Below are 14,025 nucleotides of genomic sequence, written 5' to 3' on the forward strand. Positions count from 1 at the left end.
ACGCAAAATCGCTCCCATGTGCACGGAGGTGGGAGCATGCTGAAACTGACTAACTGTATGAACCGCATGAGTTATATCTGGCCTAGTAATGGAAAGATAAGAAAGAGCTCCAACAAGTTGTCTATAAGGAGTAGGATCATCAAGAAGTTCTCCATCATCAATTTTCATTTTAACATTGACAACTTCTGGAGTGTCTACTTTCTTATCATCTGTAATTCCAGACCTGGAAACGATATCAAGAGCAAATTTAGATTGAGATATCAAATACCCCCGAGGGGAATAAGCAACTTCAATGCCTAAAAAATATCTTAATAAACCTAAGTCAGTCATTTCAAAGTGAGTTTTAAGAAGAGATTTGATATTTGCAACTCCCTGTTTGTCGCCTCCGGTGATGATCATATCGTCCACATAGAGAAGAAGAATAATGATGCCTGCATCAGATTTCTTAACAAACAAAGCAGTGTCAGTTAAACAAGGTTGAAAACCAATATCAAGCATAACATGACTAAATCGGTCATACCAGGCTTTTGGAGACTGTTTAAGACCATAAAGAGCTTTTTCTAGACGAAGAGCTTTACCCTTAGGGATACTAATACCAGGTGGGGCTTCCATGTATACTTCTTCAACGAGATTCCCATTCAGGAAAGCATTTTTGACATCTAATTGAAAGATAGGCCATGTTCTAATGGAGGCCAAGGCTATTAAAGTTCTAACAGTGGTCATACGGGCCACAGGAGCAAATGTTTCTTCATAATCGATGCCATACTCTTGGGCATATCCTTTTGCTACTAAACGGGCCTTATATCTTTCCAGGGTCCCATCACTTTTGGTTTTGACTTTGTATACCCACCTACAACCTATAGGTTTCTTACCCGGAGGAATATCTTGTATCGTCCAAGTATTGGCCTTTTCTAGTGCATCCAATTCTATTTTCATGGCTTCTATCCATTCTATATGATTTTTTGCTTGAGAATAGGATGATGGTTCAACATATGATTGTATTAATGTAATGGCGGCCCTATACGTGGGTGAAAAAGATTCATAAGACACAAATTTTTCTGGAGGTTTAGAGATTCTAGACGTTCTTCTAGGTGGGACTTCAGAGTATTTTTGTAATGCACATGGAAGATTTTGCTCTCTACGTCTTGAATATTGTAGACTAACATCCCTATGGATTTGCTCTTCATTATCATCATTTTCAACAACAATAGGACTTTGATCATTGTCAAGGTCATATCCAACATCACATTCATTGGATTTTGAAGTTAGATCAATTAAAAACGAGTATTCAGTGACATCCTTGGATTTTTCAAATTCAAAGAAGCTTTCTTTTTCCAAAAAATATACATTTCTTGACACATATAATTTGTCATTTTGAAAATCGAAACACCTGTAGCCTTTTTTATTATCAGCATATCCTAAAAAGGCACATGGGATTGCACGAGGAGAGAGTTTATCATTTCTGTTGGTGAAAACAAAACATTTGCATCCAAAGACTCTTAATCTAGAATAATCTGGAGTTAAATTAACAAGCTTTTCTATTGGAGTTGTATTCTTTAATGAGGAAGATGGCATCCTATTAATGAGGTAGGTGGCAGTTAGGACCGCTTCAGCCCAAAAACTTTTTGGAACTTGATTTGCAATTAGCAATGTCCTAGTAGTTTCCATAATGTGCCGATGTTTGCGTTCGGCTAGGCCATTCTGTTGTGGAGTGTGTGGACATGATCTTTGATGTGTAATACCATGTAAATTGAGATAGTCTTTGAATTCGTTGGACATAAATTCTCCCCCTGAATCAGTGCGAAAAACAGAAATATCATTTTGAAACTTATTTTTAACCATTTTATGAAATATTTGGAAGTTAGCAAAGACATCAGATTTATGTTTAAGAAAATAAATCCAAGTATGTCTAGAAAAGTCATCAACAAAAATGACATAATATGTATAACCACCTTTGGAAATAACTGGTGCGGGGCCCCAAACATCCGAATGTATTAACTCAAGTGGTCGTGAGGAAACAAAAGTTCTACTAAGAAATGGTAACCTTTTCATTTTGCCAAGAATGCAGTCTTTACAAGAAAAATTTTCAGAATTACAAAATTTTTCCAAACTTGGAAAATATTGAATTTTAGACATATGAGGATGGCCAAGCCTTTTGTGCCATAAATCCAATTCTAATTTCTGAATATTATAACAAAATGCATTCTTGGGTAATTCCAAAAAGTCCATGTAATAAAGTCCTTCTCTATGGCCTTCCCCAATCAGCTTCCCTGACTGGCGATCCTGTACCCAGCAACCATGAGAAGAGAAGGAGATATTACATCCATAATCAGATATTTGCGAGACAGATAAGAGATTCAAATTAAGTTTAGGGATATATCTAACTTCTGGGATAAAAAATCTTTTGGATTTTTGAAGATTTTCAAAACATCCTATTCCTTTTACTTCGAGAGATGTGCCATCGGCTGTAAAAACCTTTGACACACTTGAGTTATTTTTAAGACATTCGGATAGACTATTAACATTTGGGGTCATATGAAAAGAAGCACCAGAATCTAAAAGCCAAGGAAAGTTACCTGGACCGGAGAAAGATGCAACTGCCGCTCCAGTTGAGGCTTCGGTTGAGGAGGATACCCCTTTGAGAAGAGGTTGAAGGATTTCCATCAGTTGAGCCATAGACACAGGTGCATCTTGATCTTTTGACTCAGATTCAACAGATGCAACTCTTTTTTTCTTCTCTTCTTTTTAACTTTGGACATTGAGGCCTATAGTGCCCCGGTTCATGACAATGATGACAAATAACTTTTCTTTTATCAAAGTCGCCGTTTTGCCTTCCAAAATGAGGCGGCTTGTAAGTACGAGTATGATTCCCCGGTCTAGATACAGCTAAAACGGAGTCATCATCAACTTTTGGAGTACTTTTTCTAAGTCTATTTTCCTCCATAGTGAGCTCTTCTATAGTATCAACAATAGAAGGAATTTTTCCACGATGTAAAAGGGCCGATTTGGTAGATTCAAACTCCGGCCTTAGACCATTCACAAATTGATAGAAATGTTCCATATCGAGTTGCTTTTGGCGAAGCTCGATGTCTTCGGCACAATGCCATTTGGGCTCAAGAAGAGCCAACTCTTCCCAAAGTTCGGACAACTCATTATAATATTCTCGAATAGTTTTATCTTTTTGAGTCATTGTCCGAACTTTATCTTGTAAATTGCATACATGTGCAATATCTTTAAGGGAATACATGTTTTTGAGGTATTCCCAAGCCTTATCGGCATGCTCAAACTTATCTAGACTAGAGCATTTTTTAATGTCTATGCTATTGATGAGCCATGACATAATTTTTGCATGTCCTATCCTCCATTTTTTCCATTTCTTTTCATAAGTGGCTAACGCCTTACTCTTCTCTTCTTCCGTTAGAGGAACCTCTTTATCACCCTCTTTCTTGGTAAGAGATAGTTTAGGTTCCAAATCGGAACCATCCACTATACCCCATAAACCTTTTCCCCAAATGTGGTGCTTCATAATCGAAGCCCACATTACATAGTTAGTATCATTTAGCTTCATAGGAATGATGGTGATGATGGTGATCTTATCATTGTCATCCATCTTTTACAAGGGTAAGAGAGGAATAAATAGGAGGAGAGAGAGAGAAAAATAAAAAGAAAAGAAAAAGAGTAGACAAAGGAATAAGAGAGGATACAAAACCAAATTTTTTTTGTAGCACAAGTTTGCCTTTCTTCAAACAAATCTTCTTGAGCCAAGAACAAGGTGATGAAACACCTTTTGTAAATGTGGCACGAAAATCGAGGCAGAAGAACTTCAAGATCTAAGGATTTCGTAGCTTTGATACCATGTAATGAAATGGTGGTCTTCAACAAATGCACAAATAACTCACAAACAAGTGTCTATTGGAGACACTACAAGCATGACCCTTGAAAGGGTATAAAGGGAAGAACACTTGAAAAATAAATAATACTTTATTCATGAACAAAATGCTTAAGAAGCATGGTTATTTACATTGAAGGGGTTCACCCCTATATATACAAAACAATGGGAGAGAGAGGAGAGCTCATTTTGAGCTCTCCAAAAAGAGACGTTGGATTCCAACGTCTCTTAATATAGCTGTTGGACTACAGTCCAACAACATTTATTATTATAGCTGTTGGACTATAGTCTAACAACATTTATTATAGCTGTTGGACTATAGTCCAACAACATTTATTATAGCTGTTGGACTACAGTCCAACAGCTACTTGCACAGTCAAGTTCCAACAGGAATTTGACTGGATCAAAATATCTAGTTTCTATTGAACTAGATGCTAAAAAAGAAAATAAAAAAAATAGAAAAAGAAAATAATAAAAGAAAATATAATAATATTAAATAATATATATATATATATATATATTGCAGTTTACATTTTAACATTCATTTCTCTCTATTGTCTTTCTTATAGTTATTCGGTATGCATTCTATTTCTTTGAGTATTGTATGAAGAATGGAATATGTTCTTTTCTTTATGTGTGATTTTTGTCATTATGTCTTTTTTGAGTTTCTTGCTACTCCATTGAATCGTTTTCGTATGTTTTTCTTTGAAAAACTTTAAATGATAACTTGTTTGGCGAAAAATTAGATATATGATTGCTCAAAACTTGCTTTAATGGGTCGGTAAAAATTTATGACCGTTGGAACTTTGAATTTACATTTTAAACCTAACCTTGTTTATGAAAATACCTTTATATGAATGTTTAGTCTTTAAAGAAAGGTATGTTAAGATTAAAATGCTTGTGAAATATAGTTTTTTGAAAAATGTTTGGCATATATGAAAAATTTCATATTATGTGTCCGTTTTATATGAGCAACATTTAATTAAGAAAGTTTTTTTTTTAATACCGGTTGAATTAAGTTTTAAAATGGTCTTATGGAATATGGTGATTTTCTTTCCATCTTTACACTCTTAAGGATGTTTTCAACATTTAGAGAGTTCTCTCTCTTTTCAATAAGAGACATTTATATTTTTATGTTGTGATTGTCTCTTGTGGGTTTTGGTGTTTGCCCTTTTGTTTGTTCATTAGTGAATGTTGTAAGTGCTTAATGCACTCTTTTGCTTTTCCGCATATTTCATTACAAAAGTTATGGTCTTCACTAATGTTTATTGTGTACTTATTTTATTAGGAGTAGGTAATAATCTATTAAGTCATGTTTTTCGATAAAACTTAAGAGTGTTAAATTTTTCCTCAATAAATGTTTACTTTTTATTTAAGCCATAGTACAATCTTATTTATCATAAGGTTTTGTTAATGAATCTATTTTGTTGGGATTTCTTCCACTTTAATGGAGTTTTCTCCTTCTTTGAGAGTTGTATATGTTTGTTTGTTCAAACTCTCCTTAAGAAGCCTTTCGGTCCTTATAATCTTCTTGTGAGTATATACTCTTTTATGAAGATTTCATGATTGTTTATCATTTTTAAGTTGAAATAGTAGATTTCATAAGTTTTTCGAAATTCACCATCTTTATGAATGCCTATATTGGCCTAAGTTTGTTATTTTTGAACTTCACCAACTTCACTGTTTAATTGCACCTTATGTCTTTCATAGTTAAGGCTTATTTGTTCCAAATCGGTTCATACACATGACGTTGCTTAATATTTCATGTTATGTTGCATAGTAAGCCTTTTTTGGTGTACAAGACTTCTTTTGAAGATTAAGCATAATTCGTGGTTATGCAAAATTGTTTTGATGGATTATATTGGACCTTTGATTCAATTTGTTAATCGGTCCTCTTTGTAAAAAAATTTTATTTGGAAAATGATTCCTTATGTGTTTATTGCCCTTTTGTGACATTTATGTTTGTCCATCACATGTTATTTAATGCATCATTATTTTGGCCTTATTATTGTTTTATTAGAGATGTTTGTTGAGGTGAGTTATGGGCACCTCGTGTTATATCATTTTAGATTGTTTAAATTGCCATATTATAGATGGTGGTTGAGGTGAGTTATGGGCACCTTGGGACTCTAGAATGATTTGGTATATGATCTCTAATTATGAGTGTGACACTCGTTGTTATGTCTTTTTAGATTGTCCACTTACCATATTATAGATGGTGGTTGAGGTGAGTTATGGGCACCTTGGGACTCTAGAATGATTTGATATATGAGTGTGTCACTAGTTTGTTCTTGTGCCATTGATATTATGGATGCTTCTAAGTAAATGTGATGGACATATGGTATTTGAAAACCTTAAATGTTTTAAGGTACATTTAAAATCAAGATGTTTTGGGGTTATAGCCCAACCTTTTATTTGTTTATGAATCTTATGAGTGCATTTGCACATTTGTGATTCCGTATGTTGTGCACATGTGTTCTTGTGATTTTGCACAAGTATTCTAAGTGTTCTTGGTGTGTGTATGTTCACACATTTGTTCTCAAGAATTTTATTTTATCGATTATAGTATCTTGTTGAAGAATTTTACATACATGAATGCTTTGAACCTCACCGAGGACATGGCGTTGGATAGAAATGATTGGAGGAAAAGGATTCATGTGGAAGACCCAAAATGAATTTCTTTTTTGGTTCATATCGCTGACCCCAATTGTTTTGGGATGAAGGCGTAGTTGTTGTTGTTGTGTTGTTTTGTTGTTGTTGTATGTTATTGTTATGAGAATTCATTTTAAAAGGAGTATTGTTTTATTCGAGGTTTATTTTCATTACAAGTTTATTGCCTCAAAAATCTTTTCCTTTTATGCCCATTATCTAAGTGTCATCATATGTAGACAAGAATTTTATTACACCTTCGTGTGTTTTTAGCCCTTTGTTGGCTTTTTGCTCTCTTGGTCTAGTAGCTGAACACACTTGTCTTGAGTGTTTTTATATGTAGACAAGGCACATTGATTCACACCATGGTGTGTGATTTTTAGCCTATGTTGGCATTTGTGTCCTTGTTCTAGTCGCTTAGATGTATGCCCATGGTTGGCTTATTTCACTCATTTCAAGTGCCATCATATGTAGACAAGAGATGTATTATGTGTTAGCCCATGGTTGGCTTATTACTCTTGTTCTAGTAGCTAAACATACTTGGTTTTAAGGGTATTTTTACGTAGACAAGAGATACTTTTTAGTCCATGTTGGCATGTATGCTCTTGTTCTTGTCGTAGATGCACTTATGTCAAGTATTATTATATGTAGACAAGAGGTTCTTTTACACACCTTTGTGTGTGTCTTTGGCCTTTAATGGCTTTATATTCTTGATCTAGTAGCTTATACACTTGATTTATGGGTTTTTTGGAGAACTAATAATGAAGTTGTTTGTAATGGATGAACTATTATTGAAATTTGCAAAATTCCATTCATGACTTGTGTTTTTCAAGTGAATCATCTTTTTGATATGCATATCAAGTTGATTTCTTAGCATTTAATCTATATATTAAGTGCTTATGGTTTTTGTCACCCTTATATGTAAAATATGTTTTTTTTTTGTCAATTAAGTGTGACTTTCATAAATGATTTTAAAAACCTTGTGAACTCTTGGGTTTATTTTACCTAAAGTATGCTTGGAGACTTCGTTTCTCTTGTTTGGCACTTCATTACATGTTTGAAGCATTATCATTAATGAGTTCTTTGAGTATTAATTCATTTAATGATAAGTATATGCATATGCTCTTTATGACCTTTCTTGGGTTCTCATTCAATAAAGCATATGTATTTTATGCCTCTTCGTAGGCTTCTTGTGGTATCCCTTCGTGGATCATTTTGTTATTCCTCATTATGGGGTTATATTTGTCCAATGTTGGACCTTATGAATGCATTATGCATTCTTGCAATTTATTTTTGCATAATGTGCTTCCGCTCATTTTTGTTTTAACATAATGTATGATTTAAAAACTTTGGTTTTCTAAATTTTTCGTTTCATGCTAAAGTAACTATCATATTATACATAAATTTTGCACCTTGTTAGGAATGTTCCTTTTTGAGTAAAGTGCAAAGGTATTTTTTACTTGTTCTTTGTTGTTTTCTTTTCTCAGGATCTTGAAGATAAGAGAAAAGGAAGTCCCTTGGATAAAAGGTGCTCATCAATAAAGACATTGGAGGAAGATATTTACAATGGCATTCGTTCTGAAGGCTCTTGAAGCTTTGAGATTCTTCTTCTTGCCGTCTTCAACCTTTTCGTTCCCCCACGCAAAGCTTGAGGGGGGGTGTTAAAATGTATCATTCAACATTTGTAATATTTTATATATATAAAGTATAATACATATTCATATATGGTATATATGCATATGTATTATCCTAATTATATATATAAAATATATATTTCTCTATTTATAGGCATAGGGGTAGTTTAGACATTTCCAGTTTTACGCACATTCCATTTGGAATATGTTTGTAATTTTATCTTTTATTTTATTTTTTATTTTTTCCTTTTTCGTGGTTTGCGCAACCTCGGGTGGCTCCCCAAAGAGTCGTTGGGGAGCCCCCAACGGTCACAAATGTGACCGTTGGGGGATCCCAACGACTCCTTTGGGAGCCCCCTAAGTGGCTCCTTTCTTGTGTTATAAATAGGGGTCTCCCCCTTTGTTTTTCAATATACTTGAGGGAGCTTATGCTCCATTGTAATGGGGTTTTTACCCCTTCTCCATTATTCTTCAATGATATGCAACTTATGACTTTATGTCATATTTTTCCCTTTTTATGGGTTTTATGTGTTAGCACATTATGTGCTTATGTTGTTTCCCTTTAATGGGTATATTTGCACTCCACGTGCATAAGTATGGGTTCATTATTGAACCCAACGTATTCCAAGTCACTTTCTAACACTGGGGACACTGCAAGTCAAGTTAAAGCAAGATGGAGAAGGTGAGATTCTGATTGGGAAAGCAAGGCATTCAGGTTGCAATTGACCTTATTTGTAAACATAAACTAGATATAAAGTGAGACCAGAGTTGCCAGGCGGGAAAGCGGGAGCTGGAAGTGATTCGGGAAGAGAAAGCAGGAAGCAAGGCACTTCAAAATTTTAGGAAGCGGGAAAAGCGAGACAACTTAGAAGCAAATCAGGAATCGTCTTGGAAGCGAGAAGAGAAGCGAACCGGAAGCGACCTAAGAAGCGAGGGGGAAGCAAAAAAAAAAAAAAAACACAAAAACAAATGAAAAAAATAAAGAGAAGCGAGGGGGAAGCGTGCTTTTTCTTAAATTTGGAAGCGCGCTTCCCATTTTTTTGGTGCTTCCCATCATGTTTTGGAAGTGCCATGTTTCGCGCTTCCGAAACGCGCTTTAGGGAAGCATGCTTGCCCATGTCCTAGGTGAGACTATCACTACAGAAATAAGTTAGTTAGCTAAAAATTGGTGTGCATGTGTTGTTTTAAGTAGAAATGTTCTAATTAAGCTTAATAATGTGAAAAAAAATCTATTTGTAAAACATCATGTTGCCACCGATGGATATCAAACTTCATTATTGCTATTTCAATAGTGGACGGTTTTGAACAAGTGGACTCATATTTGTTTGTCATGAAAATCTATTCCACTCTTTTGTGTCCATCCATTCACTATTCCAGATATCCAATCCAAGTTCTGTGAGTGGTGATATCCAATCCACACCTTTGGCTACCCCAGTTCTGTGAGTGGTGATATCCAATCTACAACTTTGTCTACCCTAGATATTAATTCTTGTGCACAGCGTGGGCTCACAGTTATAATAATATCTGATTCCAATATTCTAGCTTGCCTCCAATTAGCTTCCCGAACACCACAGGCATCTTAGAAATCCAGTTGTCTTCCAACAGTACATGCTCCTCTCAATAAAGTCAAAGGAGCTCTTGAACCTATAAACGAGATGTGAGGCATCCATTAATGAGTTTCAATCAGTGGTTGCATTATTAGTACATGCTTGCTAACAGCCTAGAGCTATGAGTAAAGTTAAAAAAAAAACACGTTTAACCTTCTCCAGGAACCATGGATGAACAAAAAAACATGACACACTCCCCTTGTAGCAATGGAAGAGACAACAGTTTCAATTCGGTCTCCAACCTACAACTTCAAGTTCATGAATTGGTGATTATCACAAGCCCCTCCCAGGCTTTAATAACCAATTGACATTTTATTAAATAAAATAATTAAATCTAGTTCTAGGCTTCCAGCCATTGCTGGAGGAAGTCCTCAGAGAGCATCACCAAGTCCTCCAGTTTCACTGGACAGAGCCACCTCTGCCGATACGAAGACCAAGTATTGACTTCACAATCTCTGGTAACATTTGGGTTTGAAAAAAAAAGAGAAGGGGGGAAGAGAGAATTATTAACTTTGACAGTCTTCTCTTCAATGTTTTTCATTTTATCTTTTATGTTTCTAAATTTTCAATAAAATATTTTGGTCAAATGGGAGGTTACCTGAAATGCCTGAGGCAATTCTTGCAGCAAAAAGAAAAGTTCATCATTTCAGATCCATGATGGATATTTTGAAACCTTCAAGGCATTGTTATCGTCCTGATTACTTATTTACTGTACTCCCTAACAGATGTCTTGAACTATGAATACACCACGCAATCTGAGATTCAATAATATCTTCTTGACTAAAAGTTTTCCCGGTGCTTAAAAACCAACAATTCACCAAGTTGATCTGCTTAAGCTTAGATGAGCTATTTGGGCACCATATTAAAGAAACGAAAAGTAGAGGGCTTCACATATTGGTTGAAACTTGAATCATGAGTAAACAACATAAAGCAAAAGACCTTATGGAAATAGTTAATACAAGGTTTAGGTTATCTCAGCAAATCATGATGCTTTTGTGTCTCAAATACATCAGGCAGCTCATAATATACGAATAAATAACCTTTTCTACAACTATCTCAGAGCTTAAATAAGATACCGTACAAGTTTTTTTTATTATCAACTACTGAACAAGAAATGGCAATAAAGGGACTGGCCTTCCCCACATGCAACATATGTGACAAGTGAAGTTAGGAGAGTTCGGTTAACTGTAAAAGGCAAGTTTTACAAGGAAAATGATAGCCATTAGATGAACCAATGAAAAGAACAGCTACTCATTAGGTTTAGCACAACTCCCCTTTATCTACAAGATGATGCACACCCAATTCACTATGCCCATGTTTATTCAGGTGTTCAAAAATAGAACCCGCATAAGGAGCTTTCAGTCGAACACCTCTATTGGCCATCATATCAATCAATGTGTTAGCTTCTTTCAAATGATTTTGCTGACACAGCCCCAACAATAGCATGGAGTAAACTTCAGCATCAACAAAGCAACATCGGCTATCCATTTTACAGTACCAAGCAAATGCATCCAGTGTATGATCCGTTGCACACAGTTCTTTAATCAAAGTACTACATGCCAAACCATTTGGTTTAATATCATTCGCAAGCATTGTCCCAACAAGTTTTTCCGCTTCTGCCATATTACCTGCCCGTAGAAGGGTGATCACAAGCAAACTGTAGCATTGGTCGTGTGGCATATATCCATTCTGAACTGATCTTTCTAATAACATAAAGGCATCATCTAAACGCCCCTCTGTCAAAAGCCCTTTGAAGATCACAATAAGTGTCACTCTGTTTGGCAAGCGCCCATTTTCAACCATTCTTTCCAAAACCAGCATTGCTTCCTTCGATCTCCCATCTTCAAAAAGTTTCTGAATCAAGGATGTATACGTCACAACATTAGGCAAACAACCATCCTTCTGCATTTCATCGAGCAGTTCCATTGCCATTTCAGGTTTACCTGCTTTACACATACCATCAACAAGTGCTGAATAGATAACAAGATTTGGTATACACCCATGATTTCTCATATCCCCAAGAAGACCTTGAGCATCATCCAACCGATTTCTATTGCATAACCCCTTAATCAAAGCAATGTAAGTCACCATATCAGGATAAATCCCATGCTCAGTCATCTCTCCAACCAAACTCTCCACGACATCAATATCTTTGGTGCTATAGAGAGAAGCAACAACATTATACAGAACTGTATCTGGCAAGCAACCAAATTCCGGCATCATCCTCAACAGAGTCAATCCCAGCTCTGCGAGTTTAGCTTCTTTACAAAGACTGAGCATCTCCTTAAAAGTTCTAATGGAAACAACACAACCTTCTTGCCTATAATCCTCTAGGACCTGAACCAACAATTGGGGATGCTGATACAGCCCAAGAACATCACAGGCATTCCTATACATCAAGTGGGTGTGCCTATAATTGGGTTGCTGGCCTGCCCAGATGAAGAACCTAAGACCTAGCAATCGGTCCTCGGTGCCACATTTAGCCAGCACTCTCTGGACGCAGGAAGACACCATGGTCGCCCTAATCTTCCCAAGATATTTCTCTACATTTGGCCTAGAACTGCTTTCTTTTAAGAGATTCCAGTAATTCTCTGCAGCACCAACATGCTCTTTCGTGCTAGAAAAATCTCGAATCGATGAAATTACTGAAGATTTCCCACAAAATCTAGATAAATACCGAAGGTTATTCCCACAAAGCATCCCTTTCTCTCAAACCATCAACTGAAGTACAAGGAAATTGAAGAAAAACGAAATCCCAATTAATCAAAAGGAAGAAAAGTGCTAGGATTTCCCCCCTTTTTCTTTTGCTAGTCAGTAGCTGAGGGAATATCAAGTATGAAAAGAATCACATAAATGGTGACTGAAATTCGTTTTTTTTGTTTTGGTGAATGTGTTGGTGAGAGAATATGGCTAGTGACAGAACCGTACCTTAGTATACGTAGGTGCTGATAATGAGGAAGAAGCGCTGTAATCGAAGAAGACGACCAGACACCAGAGGACTCGCTAGGAGACGAGAGAAATCTAAACAATGTTCACAATCGATTTATGATTCGAATCGGATTTAAAAAGGATCGAATCGGTCAGAATGGGGATCGAATCGGTCAGAATGGGAATCGAATCGAATCGGCCTGAATAGGTTAAAATGATTTTTTTAATCATGAAAAATTCAAAAAATAAAAAATCCAAAAAAAAAAGTCCTTTTAAAGCAGACAGGCAGTCAAGGTTCGATTCTCCTAAAAGTCTGCTCTTTGCCCAAGCCGACGCCCTAAATAGGTTGGGAGAGCGGTGGTCCTAGGGTTGAAGTTTTGCACCGGCGGGTGCCGACGCCCAGCATAGGTCCAAAGAGCGGAGGTCCTAGCATTGGAGTTTTACACTGCCATCATGACGACCTAGGGAGGCTGAACCAGTGCGGAATGCTGGGTGCTGTTTCTTCGGTTTTATTTATCATATGTTCATCACTTATATATATATATATATATATATATATATATATATATATATATATATATATATATATGAGAAAGTTCTAGTCATGTCTCATTTTCGTTGGGCCCCAAGTTAGGTCATAGCAAAAAACTTGGCTGTAGGTGATTTTTGTTTGATCTAAATTGATAGATGTGTTTATCATAGTTTACTTGGAAGTTAACACACATTCAATTATGTATTTTTCATGCACGTGTTTTTTTAGAGGGGTGAAAAATCAACGGCTCATATTGTGCTAAAGTATGATGATAGGCGATTCTATTTTTTTTGGTAAATTGATTCGATCATCCTTAGTAAATAAACAATTGTGAACACATCTACATGTTCAGATTCGAGAAAAACACCTATTACCACATTTTTTGACAGGACCTAACTAGAACATCTCTCTCTCTCTATATATATATATATATACAGTGATTCTTTCTGGGTTTAACCATGGAATCAACCTTGGCTGTATGTTTCCAAAACTGGTTCACAAATCAAAAGATCAGTCATGTCCAACAAAATCTTCTTACTAAGGGGAATTTCTCATAACCCTCTTTGATTGGAGAGGATCCGATAAGGAATATTGAACAATGACATCCAAAATTGAGGAATTTAGAGAACCTGGAGTCAATAAGTGCAATCCTTCCAACAATATGGAAACAACTTTTCATGTCTTTCCTAGTTTCTATGGAATATTTTGCAGGATATTTGTTAGGATCCTCTAAGGAATTCAGAAGCTCTATTCTGATAGAATGAATTGGTTAAAAACATAGTTGTA

At 35.8% G+C, this 14,025-nt stretch overlaps 1 protein-coding gene across 1 annotated transcript; it reads right to left on the reverse strand.

The window, feature by feature from the left end:
• Positions 1–10,861: 10,861 nt before the first annotated feature.
• Positions 10,862–12,758, reverse strand: LOC149812427 (Tetratricopeptide repeat (TPR)-like superfamily protein). Its single transcript, XM_089993723.1, has 2 exons — positions 12,708–12,758; positions 10,862–12,500 (listed from the first exon to the last, which is right to left on the reverse strand). The coding sequence occupies exon 2, from the start codon at positions 12,477–12,479 to the stop codon at positions 11,040–11,042; it is 1,440 nt and encodes a 479-aa protein (XP_089849849.1). The 5' UTR covers positions 12,480–12,500; positions 12,708–12,758; the 3' UTR covers positions 10,862–11,039.
• Between the last annotated feature and the right edge of the window lie 1,267 nt (positions 12,759–14,025).

Source organism: Nuphar pumila, chromosome 17 (genome assembly GCF_984573655.1).
Source record: "Nuphar pumila chromosome 17, dmNupPumi1.hap1.1, whole genome shotgun sequence".
NCBI classification, from domain to species: domain Eukaryota; kingdom Viridiplantae; phylum Streptophyta; class Magnoliopsida; order Nymphaeales; family Nymphaeaceae; genus Nuphar; species Nuphar pumila.

Excerpts from the sequence above, each read along its gene's own strand:
- LOC149812427 (XM_089993723.1), bottom strand. The coding sequence starts at position 12,479 with ATGCTTTGTGGGAATAACCTTCGGTATTTATCTAGATTTTGTGGGAAA.